The sequence below is a fragment of the Apteryx rowi genome, unplaced genomic scaffold (genome assembly GCF_003343035.1).
Source record: "Apteryx rowi isolate R43461 unplaced genomic scaffold, aptRow1 scaffold_207, whole genome shotgun sequence".
In the NCBI taxonomy this organism is placed as follows: domain Eukaryota; kingdom Metazoa; phylum Chordata; class Aves; order Apterygiformes; family Apterygidae; genus Apteryx; species Apteryx rowi.
In genome coordinates this window covers 221,308-247,122 of record NW_020448386.1, presented here as the reverse complement: position 1 = coordinate 247,122, position 25,815 = coordinate 221,308, and the positions used below count along the sequence as shown (strand labels likewise).

Below are 25,815 nucleotides of genomic sequence, written 5' to 3'. Positions count from 1 at the left end.
TCAAGTGGCAGCTAGAAAGGGAATCCCTCAAGCAGCAGAGTAGAAGAAAATTCCCTTCAGATAGTGACTGAACGCAAGTTGCATTGGGTTATGCTTCAAAAGTCTGTTTCCAGCTTTACAAAGGAGTGCTTTTTTCTGTCTTAATAAATAAATTAGCCTTATTATTTGTCCTCGAAGACAGTAATTCTGGTGTTTGAGTTATCTGGCAAGTACAGGCTGCTCCACTGTTTCAGGAGTACTGTAACATTTTACAGCTTAGACTGGCATATTGCTGGAGTGCCTTATTCCCAGGAAAGTGATATGACTTCTTGAGTCTGAGTGTGCTTTCCAGTGAGTTGAACACATCCGTCTGCAGAGCAGGGAGAAGAGGAAGAGGGAAACTTCCTTGGGCGGGCATAGGGAAAGACCCCTTTGGCAAGCCAGAGAGGTATATGTATGTCCCTGAAAAAAAAACCACGCTTGTTGCAGTGAGATACATTTGTCATAAAATTAATGCTTTGAAAATAGCAGTTTAAGAGTGAATAGACCTAATCTTATTTCCATATGCTGGACAGAGACGTTTGCCATGAATCAGGAAATGTCCTATCTTACTACCTTAGTAATTAAAAGATGGCACAAGTAACATCAGTGATAAAGACTGTGTGCTGCCTGCTGGTAAACTTTGGGGKTTTTTTTGTTACCATGACAGTTTTTTGCTAACTGTTTGAAATTCAAGTTACTACACTAAATGAATTAATAGTGTAATTGTCTATAACCCCACTACAGGATAGGTTCACAGAAGGAAGAGATTATGGATAGTGGGCATAGGTTTATAAACACTAATAGGTTTGCATGCACCGGTAAACTCTTGCTAAAAGGAAAACAAGAGCATCTCTTGTTCAGCAAGTATCAGCAAGTAATGGTTATTTTTCCCTTGCCTGTCCTGTTCTCCGCTATTCCTGTGGCTCAGTGCATGGTCACTGTGACAAACGTGATCAGTGTTTGGGTGTAGCGTAAAACTTACAGCTACTCTGTTTTGCTGAGAATATGGTAATAGTTTATTCCAGCCTAATTCACAACTAATTTGCCATTCTGGTGCTGCCAGAACAAACAAACTAGGTTTCATGCCGAAGCAGCTGGGTGCAATGAGCTGAGACCAGGACTGGCTTTTTGTCTCAAACAGAAATGGAACCAGATTGTCCAGAAATACAAAGATTCAGTGTATGAGAAGGTTGAGTTGCATTTGTACCCCAATTTTATCCAGCTAATACAGGATCTTGACTCAGCTCATCAGTTACTTACCCAAAGTACTGAGAGGCTGGTGAGTGATTTAGCAGTTTCTTTTCCATTCGAACTACCAATGAGATTTGTTCTTCTCCAGGGCTTTCTACTTTGTTTGCCTGAAAAGGCTGGAGCAAACCTGTCAGTGTGTCTGGAAGAGTTTATACTGTCAAAAACCTGACTTGATCCTATGCCGGCTACAAAAACAACTGAGTTTTTCAGCTGGATGTGCAGGTTCAGTGAATTAGCAGTCTAATTAAACATTATTTGCAAGTGTTTATTAATATGTATGTAGATATATTTTGAACTACGTATTAGCTAAGTCAACTGACTTTTAGTAATACCAGAATATTGTCTATTTCTTTCTCTGGTCCTTTGCAAAGGTTAAAATAGCTCATTGAGTTCCATTTTTTAAAAGAAATTTTTAGATTTTTAAAGAAATTGGGTTTTATAAACAAGTAAACAAATAAATTATTGCTGCTAAGATTTCTTAATGCTGACCAAATCTTTGTATTCTGCATCATTTCCAGTCAATAGGATTAGTCTAGTAAGTAGGCCCTACCATTGTAAAATTGTCTTAAAATTATGATTACAGGGTAGTTCTAAATTTTGTAACCTTATTTGATTAGGTTTTTTTAGGAAATAAACCTTTTTCTAATCTTTCTGACCTGCAGGCTGACAAGAAGCTGGCTGAAGTTAGTTAGGCTTTGCCATTGACTCCACTGAGAACAAAATCTGATCCTAGGCCCAGGTTTTTGTGCCTTGTGCTTCAGTAATCCTGAGAACAAGTTCCACAGGCAAAACAGCTACTTGCATCAAAAAAGAAATAAAGGCAGCTGTTGTATTACACTGAAGCCTTGAAAAGCTTTTGATCCTAGCAGTCACCTTTCAACTCGTGGCAGATGAAGTAGGGCTCCTGCTGACAGAAAGCACAAGAATGTCAGACTGACTGTCAAAGAAAAAGTGTGCAATTTAGATAGTTATTTGGTCTGTCCTGAGCCTCAGCCATGCCATCTTCAGCTCAAGTCTGCAAAGACCAATAGCACTTTTGTAACTTGAGCCACCTAGAGAGCTACAGAAAATCCCTGATCTGTTGCTTGCATTCAGAAGCATGAATGTTCTGTTCTATTTGGTGCATATTCCGTGCCCAGTTATCACAGATGAAGTCACCTAGTAGAAAGTAATGTAACTTAAAATAAATCTCTTCCCTTACCATGTATTCTGTGATTAAAACTGCAACCAGAGAAACAATATTTAAAAAGTTTCTTTGCCTTTTAAAAACATATGTTTATGAAGATACCTGTTGTCCTTTTCACACTATCCACAAATAATTCTGCAAAATGTGCACTGAATCATAGAGCACTGTCAATTGTCCCAGTACAGAAAGTGAAGGCAGAACAGTAGTATGTGGCACAGCAAGTTTTGCATTAGATAATATAGGCCAATTTTTGTAATCAGTTAAGTCAGCAGTATTCAATACAGGTTATATGCTACACATACTGCTCAAAAACCTTTCTCACTCCCTGACCCTGTGATGTCCAACGAGTTGTAATTTCTCTTGCCTTTTTTCGGAAAAGAGAATTTCCTCTTCTCTAGCTCCAGGCAGGCCAGAAACCCTTTCTTTACTGCAGTAATATCCAAAAGCTGTAGATGAGTAGCTCGCTGTATGAGATGCGGGTTCTGTGTAGATACAACAACATCTGCAAGTGTACTGATCTCTACAAATACCTTACAATAATTGAAATGTCTTTTCCAAGTTTTACCTGCTTAGTATCACTAGCAAATTGGCTAGGAAACTAATAGGTCTTGGCTATTTTTGCTGATTTGTTTCTGGGTGTTGTCATGGCTTTGATGTCAACTTAAATAGGCACGTGCAGAATAGGCACATGCCTGCATCATCAATGGCAAAGCAACCTGGGCTTCCACCTGCTATCAAGGTTTTTGACAATAAATTGCAAAGCAAAATTAGAAACTGAGGTTTTAGGTGGAGCAAGAGTCTGGGTCCCCAATCTTAATACCTTTCCAACCTAATGAACTCACAACACCTCCTTCTAAGGTCAGTGTTTTCAACTGAAATTAAAATCAGAAGACATATTTGTGCATGGAAATCCTACAGACAGCGTTGTGTAAAGCAGTGACTTGCAAGTCATAATTTTCCAGTATATACAGCAGTGAGAATGACCAAATTGGAGTTTCATTCTCTTAAAGTAACAGAATGTTAGGTCTATCTGTCTCAGTGGTGAGCTCTTAACATCACTTATGGCTTTTATATTAAACTTTGGCTTGAATAACAATTCAATTTTACAGTGGTTACTAGCTGTGAGCAAGAGATGGGTTATGGGTTAAATTGCTCATTAAAAGCCCTGAATGACACTAGCTTGACTGGCTGGTTTTCACAGAAATTTTCCTACCTAAGATTCATTGTTTAGCAAGAGAGCAGAGACTTTGAGGATCTGAGGTTACATGCCAAGAGGAGACTATTTACTCAAAAACAGCAATATCTAATGCTGTGATTTGCTATCAGTTCATAGTTTCCCAGAATGAACTACTGGGACATGTACAGCTGTAGAGACAAAGGGACACACACATCCACACAAATACCAGAGATAGCTGAGTCTCTAAAGTGTAGAACAAAACTTTAATGGTATGCACATGGGTCTCATCAGAAGATCAGACACAGGTAGAGATCAAAGTTGACTCTGATGCCTCCGGTTCGTGGCACAGGTGCCTGTAGCTCTGCCAGAAGAGTGCTTTCCAGCAGAAACATCAGTTTGATGGGGTTATGGTTTCTAAAGGCGGCATGTAGCATCTCCTGTAAAAGCATTTTGTAGAGGCTTTTTCTAGGTACATGCCGCACACCTAGAAGAATGCCACATAAGATCCAATGCGTGATCTTATGCCATTAGTGGATCAGTGTCTGTGGACAGCAGCTGCTTCGAGACAAGTAGGGTTAATGAACTCCATTATATCAGGTTTCGATTGGTTATAATTCCTGCTATTTGGGCCTTCAGCCTTGCAGATGACAATGCATCTTTATTTTATGCACACATGTCCCTTATACCGTTAACATATTTAATTCACTTTATGTGAACTTCTGTGAACCCTCTCTACAGAAGAGGTGGTGGGAGTGTACAACATCACATTTACTTCACTTTTCTTTCCTGTATCAGAGTGCCGGAGGAGCTCAGGATATATCAATTTTTTAATTAAAATGCGCATTTCTTCACTGAAAACCATCTCTCTTTCCTCGCTATACTTGCCCAGTTCCAATATTGAAAGTTTACATGGAAACACATCTATTTGTGTCTATCATCATAATCTGTTGATGAGTGCAGCCTAGTGGCTTAAAGCACAGTCTCTAACTTCTTTTCCCCTGCTTATTTTCTTTGTGACTTGCAATTTATATTTATTCATGTTCCTTCAACTCTGAAATGAGGAACTGGTATTTCACTGCCTGAACAGAGAGGTAAATGGCCTAAGGTAGCAACTACATGAAAGCTGCTGTACAAGTGAAAAGGATTGTTTTCAATGTTTTTAGTGTCAGTACTTATTTTTTGTCATTTATTCCACTGGAAAATATTAATGTTTCCTTCCAAAATAAAAGGCTTCAAAGGGACATGCACATTCTGCTTACCCAGACTTGGAAACAGACAGGTTAGCTGAAGAGCTAGATGGCAAAATATTAAGTTTTTTATGTGGGGCAGAGCTGTGAGATTTCCATAGCATTTTCTCTTCAGTCATTGAGTAGTTGACACAGCTGTCTCAGCCTGGAACAAAAGCTACCAATTACAGGAGAAAACAAACATTGACAATAATTTTTGTCAATCAATTTTCTGTGGACCTAGATGGCTTCCAAATTGCAGAACTACTGCCTTTCTTATAAGCACTGAATTTTTTTGCTTGTTCCCTGCTTCTTACCAGACAATGAGTCTGTGACAAATTATGGGATCAAAGAAAAATGTGAAGTGTGGCAGTGCTGCCACGGAGTGGAAGGAAATGTAAAATTTCTGAAACTTTACTGCCAGCATTCAAACTTCTCCCCTTACATATCTGCTCCTTCTTATTTCCTCATTTGGAATTCTCTTTCTTACTCCTCAGAACAGCACACCACTTGATTTAATTTTTTTCCTAAACTTTCCTCTCTCTAATCTTCCTATTGCTGAATTTCCCCTTATTTGACCATCCCCTTTTTTCTCCAGTATTATCCAGCTACTCACCTACTCACTTTGATCTTTGTTATGCTGCTTTTCCCCTGTGTTAAACAGGATTATTTATTGAAAGAAAAAAGGAAATGTTTTTCCCCTCTTATCTTAACCATTTTGAGGCTTTGCATAACTGATCTCCTTTAATGGTTTGTTTCATTAAACACTGATTTTTCTTTTTAGGGAATTTTCCTCTGTAATATTCAGGTAGGCCTAGCTAAATTTTAAGTGCTAAAATGTGCTCCAGAACAATTTGCCTATTTTGTTGAACTCGTGCTCTCAGCCAGAACAGTTTCAGGATATATTTACAACTGTGCCTGCTGCTCTCTAGAAAAGGGAGATGTTTCTTTCTGACTTATGTAACTGTGAGGCATTTACCATTTGTTTTTTCATGAGGAGTGATATTTAAAGATATTCAAAAAATTCTGGAGAGAGCAAAAAAAAATCACTTTGAATAAAAGTTATATCACTGTTTTTTCATCCCTAGTATCATAGTGAAATGATGATGAAAAATGCTCCCAGCCCTAAAAGCACGAATAACTTGCAGCATTCTTAAGATGCCGTGAATACAGTATATAAAGAGTACTGTTGGCTGCTTTCACTGCTCTCATCACTCCTACCGTGTTTTTTACCGTATCTTCAGCTACCCGTTGTACAGTCAGCAGGCACAGTCAATCTGAGGTGTAGGAAATAATTGTTTTTGTCTATCTCCTTCATGACAGAGAGCAAAATGCTTTTCAGTGCAGCTGGGCACAGCATTCTCCCTACCAATCTGGCATTGTTTCCTCTCTTTAGATAAATACCAGCTAAAAATCTGAATATATTTCAGCTGCTTCTTCTCACTCTGAAATAGTTGAGGTTAACCCTAATTTAAAAAAAGAAGGGTTTGCATGTAATAGAATATTTTAGCAATTCGAAGCACAGCCTGGTACTGCACAGTAATTCATATTCAGTCCCAGGCCCTTACACTGGCTGTGAATGGAAGAAGCTCTTCTGCCTCTGGGAAGTTTTCAGAATAAGTTGCAGAAAAAAAACAGTGTGATGAGAGGGAAGGACTCACTTTGGGTTAGAAAAGGCACTAAAAGAGGAAATAAATATGCCAGTAGTTGGGAAGAATCTTTATGCCCTGTAATTAATCTCATTAAAAACTGTTCTAAACTATTTCAAAACAGTTTTTCAAATGAATTGCCATCCCATGACTTGGAGAATTTGCAGTTAGTGATGTCTTTGGCTATGGCCCCTACCTATGGCTCTTGCTTCTCTTTCTAGGGGTAAAGTCAACTTCACCCATGTAGAATACAAAACAGTTTGCAGTGTAGTAGCTCATACTGCTGAAAGTGTTATCATTTATATATTCAGATAGGCCTGAATATATCAAATGGTGACACAGCTATGCTAACTCAGAGAAAAGCCTACAGAGCAAAATGAGCAAGTTTTTGTGTCAAGGAATTTTCTATAGGTCTGTATGACTTGCTCATTATAGGACTACTGCCCTCCACATAGAGTTGTTTTTGTCTGTCTCCCCCTGCACAGTCCTGTCCTCTCCACACATAATAGCTCCATGTCACCCAAATTAGTAAGGGGCAGAAAAGTGACTGGCTACTGTGGAACCAGGCAGGGGAACAAGTTGTAAGAATTCAAAAATTTTACAGTTAAATTATTACAGCCTACTCCTTGTCCCCCTACATATCTGAATACCCGTACCACTGCTGGGGTTGTCTCTCCTATGACTTCATTTGCTTTCTGTTTGAAAGCATCTATTTGATGTATTTGATCTTAGCTAGCCCTTTGATTTGGCAGCTGCCATTAGGTGGACCACTGGTGCACATCTACCTATGTGCAGCCATAATTTGTATTTCCAAGGTAATCCTGACTTTACATACGTGCAGAACTTGGAAAACCCTAAGTACCAGTGTAGTGTGTGTGCCTCACAGTGCACAAATCATTTCTGAAGGTCTAGTTCATATTTACTACTCTGAGGTAAAACAGTATTACCTGATTTTGCCTATAGATGTGCAATGCAGTATCACTGTGAAGGGAAGCAAACAACAGCATGCAGCATATTAGGCTAAATCCACCCTACTGAGCCAGAAACTACATAGAGAAAAAGGAAAAGGAAGGTAAAAGATATCTGTTAAGGAAGAATGGAGCTGGTGCTAAAAAGAAAACAGAGCTGTTTTAAAATGAATGCTTTCAATAAAGAGTCTAAGGTCAGATAATCTCTTCCCGCTACCCCCCATTTGCTTTCTATCCTGCTGGTTTTTTTCTTCATCTCTCTGTTTTTTACTTGCTTTCTAGCTGCCTTGCCTGAAAATTAGGTTTCTGCCCTGCTGGACTGTAATTATTGCTGGCAGGAATCGCAGTGTGCTGCAATCACTGTGCTTGCAGAGAAGGTCTGTTTTGCCTCAGCAATTTCCTAGCACATTTTCCTAGGAAGAATTAGAACACAGCTAGTTTTTTTTCCTGGAAGTTAATTATATTCACATTAAGATGTTTCAGTAAAATTTGCAATGGGGTGGAGGGGAGACCTTACTAGATTTTTTTTCTCTCTCTTTTCCTGTTTTTAAAGATAAACCTTGTCCTGGGGGCAGGTTTTGTGGAGGCAAATAAGAGGCAATCCTCTGCTGCATTCCCTCCATTTTTACCAGGAAAACTGATACAAGAGTTTGGCTAGTGGATGTCCATCATCCATCCACCTCCCCAGGGCAGCGCTCCTCCGAGGAGCCCAGCAGGGCTGGTCCTCCCTGCCCATTTCCCACCACTGTTCCATCTCCTCATCTAACCAGCTAATCTTCCCCAGGAAGGTCCCTTCTCACTCCTGTAGATGTCATCTTCAGCCTCCCACTAATATAAGGGTACATAAATGTGAGTCACCTCGGTTGGAAATAGCTGCTGCACTTTGCGCATAGTGATGGGCATATGAAAAGGAAGCCATATAGTAGATTYAGCAAGAATCTGGATGCCCACTAATGCTGCTTTTGCAGCTTCTTGGTGTAACCTTTATTGGTCATTTGGAGCCATTTTTGCTTGTCTGTTAAGGTGCCAGGTGTGTTTTCATCCAAAGATTTAAATCCATCTTCAGTGCAGTGCAATACAGTTTTGTATTTGTAAGGGATGTTAACATCAGCTTTTATTGTATTTATAAAGAAGACAAGAAAAATTTTATTAAAAAAAGTTTATGGTGCTGTTGGAAATCATACTTGTTCACTGAGATGCCTCAGGCAATTATCTGCAACAGCCATTTTGAGTCAATAAATAATATGAACACTGCGGAAGAAAAAGAGGAAATGGAAAAAAGAGCAACCCCAAAACCCCCAAAGGTGGTGGTGGAGGAACAGAAAGAACTGTTCTTTTAAAATAATTCAGTTTAGCAATTCTAAATAATTCAATCCTGCAATTGAAACTACCAGCCACGTGGGACACATCATGTGGACCAATCCCTTTGGGGAAAAAAAAGAGTACTTGATTTTTGGAATTTTTTTCTTCTTTGAAGGTAAATTGTTTCTGAAGGTAAATTGTTCAAAGGGAATAGCTGAGCAGGCAAAATGGTACATTTTCACTCTAATACAATTTCATTATGCTCAGAAGAATAGAATACAGAAATAGTTTGAATCAGATCAGCTTGAAGAAAATTACTCAATTTAAACTAAACTTCCCTTTTTCCCCACAATGTGCAAAAATGGCCAGTGCTAGTATGGCTAATGCTGCAATTCTCTCTCTCCTTGTTTTCTTTTGCCAGGGTAAGTGAGTCTTAAGCATGTACTACATTTCAAAATATTTTATCAACTTCTTATGCTTTATGTTTTTGTAATTAAATGATTATATATGTATGCCCTATTAGGTTTTTTTATTTATTTTTTCACAGAATTTGTGAAGAGGCTAGGACTCTGCAACAGGCTTAAATAGGACAACAGTAGGCTTAAATACAAGGTAGATCTTGTTAAAGGTGGATAGTTCTTAGGGTCTGTGCCACCTCTCTTCCTTTAAATAAGAAAAACTTTTATTATTCTCAGGGATAAATTGTCAGGAGGGTTTCTTAGTTTGTAATTTCCTGCTGTTTTCCCTTTCCAGTAGCAGACATGCTCATCCAGTTAAAGGAAGCTGGAAACAGAGTTCGTTGCACCCAGACATTTACCTTTAGCACAGTAGTTTTATGTATGCTAGAGCAGCAGGATCTGTAACCCTTCCCAACAAGACTCAAGTCAGTGTCCTATTTTAACAGCACCAACGCGGTGTTTCTCAATTTTCTGCAGTGTTTTACCCACCAGAGTACCTCAGAATGGCACCTAGTAAGACATCAGATATATTAAGGACTCTTGAAACTAGATAAGGATATTGTAAACAAACAAAACACTGGATAAATTCTAAAATTCTTACCTGTTAACTGGGGGAATGAAATCACCAGAAAAAGTAGGTCTGTAGCAAGACAGGCAGATTGATTTTGAGGAGAACTGGAAATACTGAACATTTCTCCTGAGTAAGTACTTCAGGATGTGTCTCTGTGTCCTCATTCCTCTCACTATGAGAATTAAAGAACGCTGGAAGAACTATGAACAGTGTTTAAATAAAGAAGTAAATCTATATTTTAGGAACAATTGCTGTCTCTTCACAACTGTACTTATAAAGCATAGAAATAAAATTAATACTTTCTTTCTGGCAAAGCTAAGAGAGCCTTCAGCATAAGGCATCAGTATCTCATCCAACAACAAACGTTGTATTCTTCTTTGTCTCTCTCAGACAGCATTTCACAAAATTGTTTATTTTCCTTTTTTACCCATGTTAAAATGAGACAAGAAAAACAAAGGAGTAACATCTACAGATGCATTTCTAATAAAAGTTGTGAAAAAAGGCAAGGAGAATTGGCAGCCTTCTTTATTACTGCAGCATTAAAGCACTGTAGCAACCTGACATAAAGCTATATTGGAGAAATATTCAAGATCTGCCTGAGATGTCAGGACTCCTCATGTGCTACTCCTCTGGGACTCAAAACATAGCAGAGAAATTCCTCAGTCCAAGTGCCTTGTCCCTAAACCATAAATTCTTACTGTAGGAAAACAGAAGCTGCAGCTACTTAGTTTGATAACAAACTGGCATTGACAAATAAAATAGAAGTGATGATGATCCAAATGGTTCAGCAGTAAGCATACCCCACCTTGCAAGCCTCATCTTCCAAAATCAATTCTGCAGGGCCACAGCTACTCAAATATTGTCCTTTAGCCATTTAAAAGTAAATGTCATGAGATATGTGTATGCAAATATCTCTAAAGACTTAACAGAGGAAACAACGAATACATTTGGCAAAGATATGAGAGGCAACAAGACTATAGCTAGAGAACTGCTGCATATCAGAACTGAAATGTTATCAGCAGAGGTGTGTGAGAAAGTTTGCTCCTTGCCCAATTAGAGTGTAGTCCTATCTTAATTCTTCCACTTTGTGAACCTACAAACACACTGATTGAGCTTTATGGCAACAGTGGAAAGAACAAATAAGCAAATTTCCAAAAACCATGGAAGGTCATTACAAGGCCAAAACATACCTATGAACTCCAGGTTGAAATGGAGCTGTTTCACCAGTTTGGGAGGCAACAGATCAAAAGATAACTAGCTCTGAAAGGTTTCTGAAGAAAACTGCATGAGGAAGAGCAGTAAGTTGTACAGAGTTGTCCAAAGTCTTATGCATGACTTGTGGTGACAGGAAAGAAAACTGCTATGGATAGTTAGGGCTAGCCTAAACCGTCAATACCTATTTCCTGTCCAAAAAAAAAAGTTGCTTGTTCAGAGCAGGCAAAAGTTCACAGCAGCAGTTGAGTCTATTACTAAACTTTCAGTTTTTTGAAGTGAAGTACTGTGAGATTTTGCCTTGATTCTGTCTAAAATTCTCTCCCTAGTCTTGGGCAAGACACCCAAAAAGATCATGACTGGTTTGACTCTGAGCAATCTTTCCATTTCCATGTCTAAGTTAATTATTTTTCTTCTTTGTCTTTATTTTTACTCTCTGGATTATGGCTTGGCCTCTTAAAAAATAATAATAAAGTGATAGTTACTATGGGCAGGTAGTTTTTAATTCTAATGTAAAAAAAATTATAGTTCTACTTTATTTTTAGTAGAGTAGCAATTTGTTCTGCTATGGTGGGTTCATTTTTCTGTGGGGGACAAAGGGAGGCAGGGGAGAGGGGTGAAAGAGAAGTTGGAAATTTAGGGTTATATGTGGTCCAATACATGCAATGTGCTTCCCTTAGTTTTCCTGTGGTGGTAAGCCTTCCAGTGTTTGCGCTTTATTGCCTTTTAATTATAGCTTACCTCACAAGCTGGGGGTTCACTGAGCATGCGTTTAGCCTCGTTTGTTCTTCCTCTACATGCTCAGAACTCCCTTTGTTCAGTGTTTTCAAGTCCCAATGTGCAGACTGCTTTACCTGACCTTAAGGGAAAAAACAGGCTTTTAGCCATAYGGTGGTGCCACCAAGACCGGCACTTCAAACAAAGCACTCCCAGCTGAGCTCTTCGCCAGGAGCTGCCTGTTGATGCAAAATCGGGACGGAAATTKCCAAGCAGTGCGTGGATATTATGCTCAGACTGATTTGCAGCAACACTGTGTTCACCCACTTATTTTCCACAGCTGCCAGAGCTGGCAGCAACAAGGGAGATGTTTCTCTTTCCTGTCAAGGGAAGGGGAGGAAGGCTTTTTCTTCCTTCCGCCTCCTGACCTGGCTGCCTGGCTGCTAACCTCCACGGTACCATTCGTCATCGGTAGCATGGGAATCGCGTCACAAGCTCGTACAGCAGAGCGGCTGAGCTCATCAGTTCATGTTTTTATTGTGTTTGGGGATGACACATATATAGGAAAGCATATTGCTATCCCTAGAAGTTTTACCTGTGCTCTGCAGGTCAGAGGAACAGGCACTGACGGGGAAAAGTTTCCTTGCCAGACACTGGGAAGATAAGAAAAACTGTGATACAAGGGTGGACATCAAGTATGTTTGTCAGAAACATCCATAGACTCTTGGGGGAGGAAGGAAGATAAATCATTAAAGTATCATTTGAAGTATTTATGGTATCTCTCAGGAATGCTTTCAAGGGTCAAACTATATCAAATTTGAAAACCATCTAGCTGGGGCAGACACTGAATGTAAATGCTTTCTCACATTAACTTTTTTAGATGGCATGTAAATCAGCTGATTAAGTGAGCTAGGCCAGGTTGAGTGTGATTTGATCCAGTTTGCCTCTTCAGTGCCAAGCATTTTTTGATAGCACTGATGCCAAAATCTCTTATTTCCCCTTGATCTCACTAGAGCTCCCAGGGTAAAGAGAAGGTGGAATAGGGGCAGCCTTCCACTTCAGGACAGCTAAACTGCATTTCCTGGAGTATATTCTGCAGGGCCATTTCAGCTGGTAAACTGAAGCTTGCCACTGAAGCATTGTCTTAGCTTGGCCAGTTTATACCTCTCCTTTCCCTGTAGCTGTATACCCTTCTAGTACACTGTTGCAGTTCAGTGCTGCTATATAAGTAGGAATTTGGGAAATTAGGGGGCTAAATACGTTGCTGAATATGAGTATAAAGTAGGATTATATAATACTTAATTAAAGATATCAACTAAAACATTTATAAAGAAATTAATTACGTGATAGTGAATCATTTGCATCTCCATCAAGGCAGCAGTAATGTACATTAGACTTAATAGAAAGGATTTTAGCAAATAATATTCAAATAAACAGTTTCAAAAACAAATTCAGGTGTCATAGACAACCTAAGCTGTGTCAGTTGTAATATGCAATTTTTGAAATGGAGATGTAGCTCTAATAGAGACTGATGTCTTGAGGTAGCATTAGCTCAGGTACTTCCAGGAGATGGAATGTACATGCTGTGTTGAAAGTTTTCTGTCCTTTAGCAGAAAAAAAATAAGTCAGAAAATTAATTGTAAAATGGTTGTATCTCAGGCTGTGCTGTGAAATCCAAGGTGTGGTCTAAATCCACACTCTCCCAAAGCAGAAGCAGTTTGGGCTGTTTCTGTTTGAAAAGCTATAGAAAGAGGCCTAAATTCTTAAGTTTTTTAATCCGTACCTAAACTCAGGAATTCTAGTGAGTTGGGTCTGTTATTCCTTCCTCATCTCTGCCTGTTTTTAAATAGTCTTCTATAAATCACTTTGTAGTTGTTTGTATTTGACTGCACCCTGAGAGAGAAAGTGGTTGAGGTTACTTCTAATCAGCACAGAGGTAACTGAGGTGCATCAGAGTAGCTGAGCTACGAAAGGCTGGTAATCCTTGGAGGCAGTCTCTGTGGAAAACAGGAAAAAAGCTGATATCAGTTGTTCAGATCAAAACAGTGACATAGGCGGCATTAGTAAAGAAAAGGCACTAATAAAAGGCTGCAGTCTCTGTTGCCTCACAAGAAGCAGGGGCCCAAGAGCAGCTATTGCCACAGTAACGGAAGGAGCAAGAGGATTTGCACTTCTAAATGTTTCAGTGCACCCCATGACCAGGGGTTAAACTGGCCTGAAAGAACAGCCCCACTATATTCATTTTTATTCCTTATGAGTTGTATACTTCACCTCACTGCCTCTGAACTTATATATATTGTAGTGCTAGGTCACTGACTACACGTGCCTGAAGATTTTCTGGACCTGGTATAAACCCCGTTCTTAGATTATGTAGCAGACTTTCTGCGATATAAAATCATGAAATTGAATAGGTTGCTGGGTTTGCTGGAAAACATTTTTCAATGCCATACTCCATAAACTAGGCCCACAACCTATAATACACCTAATTTATCCAAGGTTAACTCTACTGAAGTAATGTGTTGGACACCCTAAATCTAATGTTACTCTAATACAAGAACAACCTTTCATCCCTGATTTCATCCCGTAAGTATCACTGGAGATTATTCTTCTGGATGCTCATTAATACAATTTCTACCTTTAGTGAATTTTATCTCACAAAAATATTGTGTGTTAATCCTATCTAATAAGCTTCCCATAAATGACTAGAATAAGATCATTATCTTGTAACAATCAGGACATTTTGAGATCCAGAAAATGCTGCCCTCATTTAATTTCTGTTTAAAAAAATAACCATGCTTTCAATAATGGTATTATCTTTTAACATTTCAGATCACAGTATTTCGCATGGGATCAGAAGGACACCAGGATATTGATTTAGCTATCCTGACAGCATTACTGAAAGGTAATAGAGTTTCACTTCACAGTGAGCCTGTAACAATCCAAATGGATTGTCTTGGTGTCTCTGCTGTACTGGAACCTGCATTTATTGACAATATATACCATATCGAGGTAGTAAATTCTTACCATGAAATTGAAGTATATTTTTTGTTCCAACTGCTTTATACAAATCTAGTTCTTACTTTAACGTTTGTATAGCTACTGTTTTTCCTCTCTGAATCTTTATTCTCCCCCACAATTCTAGTGTGTCAGAAGAAACATCAGTAGTCAGGAAACAAAAAATATTGTTATTCCTTCGTCATTTTAAAATACTGGCATATCTCCTTTTTCAAAGCATGTTAATTCAAGAAATAATTTGCAGCAGCCATCTTGGTTAGTGATTCATAAACACTGGATGACCGGCAGAGTTTCAGACTACCTGACCTGCCATGATTTAATGGTGATCCCCCCACACTATTTACTTTAGAAGATTAGTACCCATGAATAGACAGCCAAAGAACTTTTCAGAATTAAAATKATCTTCATGGCTAGTAGAAACTCCAGAAAGTGGCTATCTACTCTTAGATAAAACTGGCACTATAGTAAAAGAAAAATATCTTTATTTCTAATTCTTGTGGGAGAGTCTAGGATGGAATTTCTTCCATCCTCTGCAGATAGATTTAAGAACTGGACTACTGTGTTGATAGCGGTTGTAACCTTAAACTTCATGGTTGGCTAAATCTTTCTAAGCCCTTACGTGTTATGCCTGTGCTCTTAAAGATTGTCTTATGATAAATCTGCTGTTTCTAAAATATTTTCAAATTACAGTTCATTACAGGTCCTGGTCTTGCAGACTCTTAGGCAATTAAGTTTGGTTCTCTTCACCTTATGATGTTATCAGATAGCTGAATACCTGCTTGCAAATACAGAAAGAGGTGATGTTCTAAAGGTTCTGAAGTACATGTACTTGCCTGATGAAGCACTACTCCCCCAAGCAAAGGTTTGCAGGGTCTAGCCCTCCATTTACATGGTATTTCCGCAAGTGGGGGTTTTCATAAACTGCATGTGCAGTAAAAATAGCTTGTAAATCACCATAGTCATCTTGTTTGATAGAACTTCATTCCACTATGTATCACAGGCTATATTGACTTTAGAAACAGAGAATAAGAAAATACCAAACAATTTTAAAGCGTGTTTCTGAGAATCATTAGGGAACAGACCTCAGAAGGTAACTGGGAAAAATTATGTTTTATGAAGCACTTTAGCAGTTGTCATCAAGCTATTGCCACCCCCACACATACTGCCGTGTGGTAGACTTGAGTTTGAGTCATGTCATAAAACTTAATTGAACTGCTGAGGATTCAAAAGCTAATGAGAACTATTCTTGCTTGTTTCAGGGCTCGGTTTTCTTCTTGGTTTCTCCTGTGCAGGCTGACAGAAGCCATATGAAAAGAAAAGGCAGAAGGCTTGAATTACTTTCACCTTTTCAAGCAAAAAAAAGTTTACCTTTTACACAGTTTTTAGTCTCATTGCATAAATGCTACTTCAAACCAAAAGCCTGAACAGGAGGAATAAGCAAGCACTGTCCACTTTAGAAAGATGATTGCAAGTTGATAACTACTAACTAAAGAAATGAGCTGGGATTATTTTCTCCAGTAGCTTCTGTTTCTTTAGACTTTTCTATTATCGCTTGCTCCATCTCTTTCTCCATCTTGATAAAGATGCCAGTTGTTTGGCCTGTAGGTAGCATGACTGTTTTGCTGCTACCCTTGGGTAGCAAGTTTTAGACAACTGTGTAGTTAAATCTCAAGGCATTTCAGAAATGAAGAAGAAATTAATTCAAAGTAAGAAACCTGAATCATATCCAACACCACATTCCTCTTTTCCTCTGCATCCCTATCCTGAAAAAATATTTTAATTGCAGATTTCATTGTGGTCTTTAATATAACTGGATCCTTCATTATCCTCAGTGTGCAGTGTACTGACTTAACATTTGCTTTTGAGGCAATCATTGAGATTGCTGCTCTTGATTCCTATTGGTAAGATACAAATTTTCTTCTTAAAGTTGTCATTCTGCTTTTTGCAAGTATATTTTCAAAATTTGAATGCCAACATAGATTCCTCAAAGTTGTTAACCACTTTGAAAGCAATCCTCTCAGCAGCTGAAGAAAATAAATCATAGGGCTGGGAGGGATTGTTCTCTATTTAAAAAGTTCTTTTGCTGTATTTACACAAGCAGCTGTACCAAGTTTGCCRTCTGGATAGACATGTATTCTGCAGTAGTCCTCTCTGATGTAGGACATCCATTTTGCAAGTGCCTAACTGATCCTGTCTTCTCCTTAGTAAATGAAATGACCTTCCTTCTTCAAAGGTAGTATAGGACATCATAGTGAACTTCTGATACCTTAGAAGGAGCCTGGACCTGCATAAGTAATGTTGACATCTCCTTTCAGGCTTTCCTGACCTTCATGATTTTGTAATTTGCTGATGGCAGCATTTGTGTCTTGTTCAAGAGTCAGAGGAGCTAAAACTTAAACATCATCTTCTCTGCTCCTCATCACTTTCTGATTATGAAGATACTCAGAGATTAGATTTATCAGATGCTGCTTTAGATCCTGCTAACCTGCATTTTCTGGGTACAGAGAATGAAAATGCATATGACTTTTTAATCAGTGTGTGCAGAGGTGAAATCTCTTGTCTCAAACAAGTCAGTTGTCTTTATGCACAGTGTCACAGCACAAAGGTTCTGGCCCAGCTTGAAAGAAACACTGTCTTTCTGTTAATACACCCTTCATGGTAAAAAATCAAGATAATGGATAGTCTGGGCTTTCAAGAAATTAAAGGTAGCAGTGCTGAAGCATTTGTCTAATTCTGTCTAACTCCTAGGCAGCTTTGAAGAGTGGATCTCTTGATGAGTGTTTACATTCAGGAACTATTCTCTTTCAACTCTTCCAAATTGTGTGAAAAAGAGACGGAGGAAAGAATGAAACCAGTGTCTGATTATTGGTTACTTTTTCACAATCTCACTGACCAGGATTTTGCAATTGTTGCTTAATAATAATAGAAAAGATACATAAAAGCTAATTACTAATCCCACCCTGGTGTGAGTGATTTGTTTAGGGAATAGGTTGAGGACAAGGACTGGGAAACAGAGACTATCATTTCCTGCTTACTGTGTAAGATTTGCAGTGTGCTATCATCTTTTTAATCTGGAACCAGGCACACACACCAGGAACTCTCTTGTCCCAGATATTCCACAAATCCCAGACCCTTCAAGGAGTACAAGAGATTATTTCCGTGTTTGTTTTCACGAACCACTTGTTTAATCTTGTCAGCAGCTATATATTTCTTGGAAGTGATCTCCAATAAACCAGGGAATGGCATCCAAACTGGTTATCAATTTATATTGCATGGATGTCACAACAGCATATGGCTTGTAAATTCCTTTTTTTTTTTTAATTCTGAGAGACATACAAATGTGCAAAGTAAGTTTCCAACCGCATGCTTTTGTAGCAAGTCCATTTATTGATACAGTTTAACTGTGTGTGCTCTCTTAACTGGAACAGTTGGAACTGAAACAGTAATGGATTTTGTCCTTTTGCAGCTTCTAATTCAGCAAAAAACATATGACAGGGAAGTTAAAGGCAACATATTGCAATGTGCTAAAATATCATTGTTTTGAAGGGGCATCAAAGATCCTAGTTCACAAGGCCATTGCAATGTCTACAGCTTACTAGCAGCACCAGTCACGTTTCGGCTGGTGCTCCAGAAGCCTTCCCAGTGCAATAGTTAATATTTGGAAAAGAGATGTTGTGTGGTACATGCTTATTATAATATTAATGCCATGTAGCCCTCTAAGATGAGCCTTGTTAGGCTAATGCAGACCTGATGCCTCTGCATGGCTTCCAGCCTGTGAATAAGTCATGATTCATGCTCACTGAATAGCCATCATGTAGTATCAGATGGTCCTGGAAGACACAGTGTGATGGTCTGTCAACCATGAAATCCCTGACACAGAAGGATTAACGTTAGCTCAGTCCGGTATGTTTCTGAGTTAGGCCAGATGTCTGGTAACTGCCCTGTAGTTGTTTCTATTGGTTTTGTTATTGCCAAATGATTGGCAAAAAGCCATGAAGGTACTTGTAGCAAATGTAGTGGAAATACAGTTCTTTCTCCAAAAAGCTTGTAATCTACGAAGCAGAAGGCAATATATGACATGCTGAGATGCACAGGAGAAAGTTAAGTTGTATTGCTGTTTTTCCTAATCTAATTCTTTTATTTAAATGATGCTTCAAAGAGGCACTGAGGTGCTTAAAGCATTGTGGAAATGAGTCTTCTGGAGTTTCCAACAATAATCTAGACAAATCGGTGTCATGTCAGTTCAGCTTTCCAGACTCCTGACCACTGAGTACCATAGACTCTACCTAGGGAATCCATCTGAGGTTTTACTTTGGTCACAGTAAAACTCAGTCAGTTTATAAAACCTGTAGTGCATCTCCTCAGGGCACAATACTTATTTTCTGACCTGTACCCTGGCTCACCTAGGATAGAGTCAAGTTGATGGTCCCAGGCTTTACCATCAAAGTGTATTGCATTTTTGATCCAAGATATCAGATAGATTGTCTGATGTGAATGGAATTTTTACTAGATGAATCTTTGCAAGAGGTCTGAGTTCATCCAGAGCTCTCTCTGGATGACCAGCCTAAGAACATAAGTTAATACCTGCAGCTAACACCTGTCACAGATATATCCTCCTTGCTCATTCAGCTTCTCTTGTTTAGCATGTATCCATATCTAACAAAATCTACACTGAAATAAAATTCTGCTAAAACAATGCATTACATCCCAAATGGAATTTTTCTTCTGGCAGCAAATGAAGGGAAGGAAGAACCACACAGCAGATATTAATCATATTGACTAGTACATTCTTTCAAGCAACATATCTTATGTTGTGCCAGACATTAGAATATTGAGTAAATATTATATAGACATTAGACATATTGCCTAAAACACTATTTCAAGCAATAAGTATGCTATGGTAATTAAAATAATACAATGGAACTAAGCAGAAAACCTTTCCGTGAGATTGGGTAAAACAGAATCATGAGGAGAAGAAAAGCTAATCTCTCACCACTGACAGTATTAAGGGCCTAAGAAGTGGTTCCAGTGTGATCCTCCGGTTTGAGCTGATGAGAGCAACAGGTTATTAACTCTGTTTTTTGGGTTTTTTTTTTAACATTTCCTGAATATTTTGGCTGTGATTTGAGTGCATTGCAGTGGTGCTCATGAGTAAGATGAATCCTCACAAGAGTCGCTTTTGGGGTTCTTCTTACTGAGTCAGGTCAATGAATGGTTTGTGACACCTACTGCAATCCTCACTCACAATGTTCCCTCTGTCTTCCATGGAAAAAAATGAAACAATATCTTAGGACAACTCATCTCACATTTGTTCAAGATAATATTTCTTGTATTAGTGGAATTATCTTTGCTTTTTAATGCCAGGTAGAATTTCACCTGAAATAGCCTGAATACTCTCTTTTCTTCATTAAGTCAAAAGTCATCTGTGCATCCTGGAATAAAATCAATTAAACTGCATCCCCAGCCCATATGCTATTCTGCATAAATTCCCATAGCTTTTGTTTTGTTTCTCCTCTCATGTAACAGCACTATAATCTAAATTCACCTGAAAATCACAGAAGACAGCCAAGCAAAGGCAGAAGTGAGAGGGTTTCCTAGCCGCCGGGGCAGTCGCCCTGCTGTGCTCGTGCAAGGCAGTGCATGCCAGTGCTTACTGCCCCATCTCTGCTAACTGTGGGGCTGGTCTGGACATGAACTACAAAAACCCCTTGAGAAACCATACGTTTCCTCCAACTACCAAATGTTTCCAGCACGCTGCTGGATAATAAAAGAAACCGTTAGAGTAACCAGAGCTGAGAAGAGCATTGCCTCTGGGACCGCACAGCCGCCTGCAGGAAAACCCTTCTGCAGCGAGCAGCTTTGCAGGCTGTGGAGGGAGGTGGAGGCTGGACCACAGCGTGCTTTCTCCTCTCCCCAATTTCTGGAGCAGCAAGCATGCACAAGAAAAGCAGTCTTAATGAACTGCTGGGCTTGGAGTACGTTCAGGAGGCGCAACCACTCCAGACCCCATGTCTAGTGCTCTTCCCTGTGACCACATGAACCAGGCGGCCCCATGTTTGCCCAGCAACCCGGTCCTTCCCAAAGCCGTTCCTGCACAGAAAAGCACAAAAAGGCCCGGTAGTGCCAGACCTCTGGAGAAGACTCCTTCCTACAGGTCAGAAGGTGTTTCCTTGAAGCCACGTTAAGCCTCAATGCTTTGAGTTGAGTTTTGGCTGAACTGGGGAGAGCGTGTGTAACCCCTTTTTCCTGCAACCCGTTTTGAACTTTCTCCATCCAAAACGGACTCTAACAAGGCAGCATCCCCTGGTGCCCAGGCCATACTGCTGCTACTCCAGTTTAACCAAGTCAGGAGGTGGATCTCCACCACCACTCCTGGACTGCAGGGTTCACCCATATGCCTCAGCTGCTGCCACCAGGTACCTCATCTGAGCACACGACGAGGCTCTCCCTTTCCTTGCAGGCACACAGACAAGAAGGAGGCCCATTGACATTTTGAGAGGGTCTACTGTTTGTCTGGGAGCGAGAGAGAATATTATTCACTCTCTGTACTTAATTTATTATACCGTTCTGGGCAGGTTTTTTCTGGTTTTATAAATAGAACTGTATAGACATTTTTGCTCTCTCCAAAGGTGAATATTTTCTGTTCTTGAATGTCATATGTCACTTACATAAGAAGTTCAAAAAGGTTCAGATATTGTTGGGGTGCCCCATGAGGACTCTGGTGAGAGGTTTTTTCTATATCGTAGTATGAAGCAAAGAGAATCATTGTCTTACACACAGGGCTGTTCTTGTCACTTCTCAGCTGCAGAAAGGTGATTTTCTCTTTTCACTACTTTTTTTTTCCTTTTCCTCATTCTTATCTATCTTTCTGCTCTTGCATCACCTACCTTTTTATTGGAGCTCATTTTGCAAATTCTCCCACATTGCATTTCTCCCAATTAATTGCTTCAGAAATTGCCAAATATTTGGCAAAGTTTCATGGCAGTGAAGTGACTGAAAAGTTGAGAATTTTGAAATTAAACTGTAAGCTAAGCTTTCCTGAGGTCTACTGATCCTTCACAGGATTTCAGCAGCCACCATGATGGCATGATTAGCCTATATGTTTTCTGTGCCTCTGATTTCAGCTTCTGCTTTCAGCTGGGACAKTGCACAGTTTTGGATAGTACTGAAACAGGAACAAAACTTTTTTCAAGTAATGTAAAGCTCTTATTTGTGTTCACTCCATCAGGACCATTTTTCAGTATAAGAATATATGAAGACATGAAAAAAGTGGAGGTATTAGACCATTTATAAATGAGCATTTATAGAATCGTCTCATCTGTGTAAGCAAGCATGTAGTTAAAAGTTGAAGGGCACTTTACTTATTTTGTTGATCAGCTCATTCAGGCCAGTTCTGCTGGCATGAATCCTCCTTCATCAGGCAGGAATGCATAAAAGATATGTACAAAATGCATGTTTATTTAAATAAGGGCGCTCATGGGATTTGAACTTATTTGTAGATGCATGTGTCTGTGTACATATGCGTGCAGATGCACATGCATACACATGTATATAAATGTGTGTGTGTGTGTGTGTGCGTGTGTGTGTGTGTGTGTATATATGTATATTCCTGCAACTGGAGCAGGAGYACTCTTGGACTCTATTTCTGCTTCCTCTTTGAATGGAGGGAGACCAGCGCACTCCACCACAAATGAATCTGCCAGTTATAACACTTACCTTTTCAAGGGCACTGTACAGTAATTATTAATGTCAGTGAGACAATTTGAGAACGATAGATTCAGATTTGAGAATCAGTACTTTATTACAGGGGCAATGGAAGGTTTGGGTTTGTTTTAATTTGAAATTAGTTGCAGAAATGACATGGACATCTGTGAGGCTTCTGACTAAGAGGGATTATTACGGTGGACTGTTAACTGAGTCTAAAGTATGTCTTGTTTTATTTTCTCCTCCTCTCTTCCCTGCACCCCCGTCTATATACACAGGAGCTAATGCATCTGCTCCCGACCAACTGAGCCTCGCATTAGCCTGGAATAGAGTAGACATCGCCCGCAGTCAGATCTTTATTTATGGGCAACAGTGGCCGGTACAGTATACACACAGCATCTTCTACTGAAAACATTTTAAACTTTATGGAACATTAAATGCGTTTTTTTTTTTTTTTTTTTTTTATGGTGGTGGTGGTTTTGAACCAATTTTGTGAGGGTTTAAAATATACTGTGTCATGTTCTTAGTCAAATGCAGAATTCCCGTTCATAGCTACCGAAGGCAGGCAAGGTTACAAACATGCTAAAATGTTCACTTGTTCAAGGAAATGATGACACCTAGCGATGCCTTAACGCTGAAAGACGACACCTTCAGAAAGATAGGAAATAACACATTGAGTGTTTTAAAAAAAACATTTTGAATACTGAGAAAAGCAAGTGTCTGTTCAAAGTCATGGTAAAATAAATAATGGCTATAAATTAAATGAAAGGCAGAACTTATTTCAGCTCTGCATACTATATGTTTTTATATACTGAATTTGCTGATGACTGGACATCAAAATTACACTGCACAGGTGTTGGAGGTCATCAGGTGGACAGGAGAGCTGAGCTGCAACGTTACCACGGTAGTGCTGTGGCTCCAAACCCAATTTTGTGCCTGGTGCTGCTGGATGCCAGCCTGCCTGCTTCACCCCGGCTCCAGCTGCTGCCTTGGCCAGCACCTTCCCTGTGAGGGGCCACCGCGGCCAGGCCGCTCAGTGGGAGAGCTCCGTGGGAGGGCTGTAAATATACCTTGAACTTCAACACACGCATTGAACCCCATGTGGTGCAGCAGAGCAGCAGTTTGCCGTGCCACAGCTCCATCTCGTGCTGCAGTTTTTACAGCAGTAGAAAGTCACTCAGGAGGACCAGAGAGACCTGGCCTCCACCCGCAGCTCCTTAACCCCCCCGACATCTTTATTCAGAAGGTTTAGCTGAATCACCATATTCAATACTGTGACACTTGCTATGTCATTTTCACAAAAAATTCATATGCTAGCCCCATCATTACATGAGCGTTTACATCTCCCCATGGAAAAATTATAACATAGGAAAATGCCTTTTTAAATATACTTATTTTAAACATAATTTCTGGAGCTTGCTGCCCCTAAAAGCTGTGATTTTAAAAGATCTATACCTTTTCAGCTATAGAATCAACATGACTGTTTCTCATGCCTTCAATATTGGGCATAGGCGTGTAACAACATGCAGCAGAGTTTTAGATGGGACTAAACTGCCACTACTGATATCACTCTATCACCACATCATAGTGACAATTTTTGTAAATATTGTAGCCTGCGATCATTTTGCAAGCTAAAAACTGTAAATATGAAGTACCTTCCCATCTCTTTGTCTCTCACCAATCTGAAAGAGATAGAAAAGAAGAAGTTATGCATAAGAAGACCTCTTGCATTTTGCCCTTTGAGGAATTACTGTTTGTGAAACTGTTTCTGTTTTCTAACTTTCAAACTTTCCTTGAGTTTCAACACCACAAACTAAGGGGAAGGCTCATAAGGATTGAATTAAAGTGAGTGTGTGTGCATACATATAAATATATTCAATATAATTAAAATGTTTCTCTAGGAAGCAAGAAATAAAGATAATGAGATGCTAAACAGAGTAGAGGTGTGGTCACCAGTTCCCTAGGTTTCAGTTCCCTGGTGCTAATCTGGATTTCCTAAAGTATGTTAATCTTAACACTGACACTCATTTTTCTCTGAATCAGAGAAACAGATATAGACTGTGATTATCCCATTTGAGGCTTAGCAAAGCAACCCCCAGGATTTTGGCAGAAGTGTCTGCCTGTGCCAGGGTGACAGAACTAGCTGGAAATGGCCCTCAGTACCCGGGAACAGCCTGAGTTAATTGCTTGCTTTGCAGGTGGGCTCCCTTGAGCAAGCAATGCTGGATGCACTGGTGTTGGACAGAGTGGATTTTGTGAAATTACTCATAGAGAATGGAGTAAGCATGCATCGTTTTCTCACCATCTCCCGGCTAGAGGAATTGTACAATACGGTAGGGCCAACCTAAGGCAAATTTTCTATCTCTGTATTCCTTGTTTTAGCTCCCACCCATACTATAATGACATGATGATGCACAAAGCAGCCAACATCTGCTGGGGAAATTTTCCATATCAGAAGTCCACATTGTCTCTTAGCTTTGTCTCTCATGTAATGGAGCTCTCTGTGACTCACCCACTTAATGTCCCTGTGTGTATTTCGTGACACATAAATTAAACACCACATACTACCAGCTGATTTCTGGTCATTGTAATTCCAATAAGATAGACCTTAGATTTAGGCAGACTGCACGGGCTGGAAGACAGTAACTGGCAAGTTAGCACCTGTGGGATGGTCAGATATGACTCCTGAGGCTCTCCATGGTTTCAGAAAAACCCTGCAAATGTTAAACTCAGACACCAGAAGACAAATAAAGCAACCTTACTGGGAAGACATTCTGACTTTAAAGGTAAAATCTGGTAATTTCAGGAGTCCTGAGTGACACTACAGTGAAGGACCTCCGCATGTTTTCACAGAATGTTCCAAAAACAATAGTTATGACTTTTAAAATATTGTTTGTGAGTTTTATATCTTCACCCTTAAAACAAATATAAAACTGCACAGGTCCAAATTGCTTCTCAGTTCTCCACTCCAAAGCACATTCCAGCATACATATCATAACTGCCTAATGGGAGAAAGCAAGAAGTTAAAATTGCTTGAGTGGTATGGAAAAAATCTTCAGGAATTGTCTAGCTCTTCTGTCTGTCTGTCAAAAAGAGGTTGTGTTATAGTGCACAAGGCTTTTCAAAAGCTTTGTTTTGCCAGTACTTTTCAAAGCATTGCCATCATTATCTGCCACACTGCGGGCTGTTATCCAGAGATGTTTCATACAGATGGTGACCAGAAGTCAGTCTTTCAAAAATATCAAATACAAGAAGAATTTATTAAATTTGTGCAAAATATAGAGGAACAGGTACCTGTGCTGCCCTAGAGCAAGAGATTTCCATCTGTTTTTTGATTGGTTTGAACTTTGCCTACCTA

At 39.5% G+C, this 25,815-nt stretch overlaps 1 protein-coding gene across 1 annotated transcript in view; it reads left to right on the top strand.

The window, feature by feature from the left end:
• The window catches only part of TRPM3 (transient receptor potential cation channel subfamily M member 3), a 279,898-nt gene that overhangs the window by 197,568 nt on the left and 56,515 nt on the right, over positions 1-25,815 (top strand). Inside the window, exons 9-11 of the mRNA XM_026064041.1 lie at positions 14,568-14,640; positions 22,736-22,836; positions 24,656-24,790. Coding sequence (XP_025919826.1) covers positions 14,568-14,640; positions 22,736-22,836; positions 24,656-24,790 — 309 coding nt within the window. The remainder of the gene's footprint in view (positions 1-14,567; positions 14,641-22,735; positions 22,837-24,655; positions 24,791-25,815) is intronic.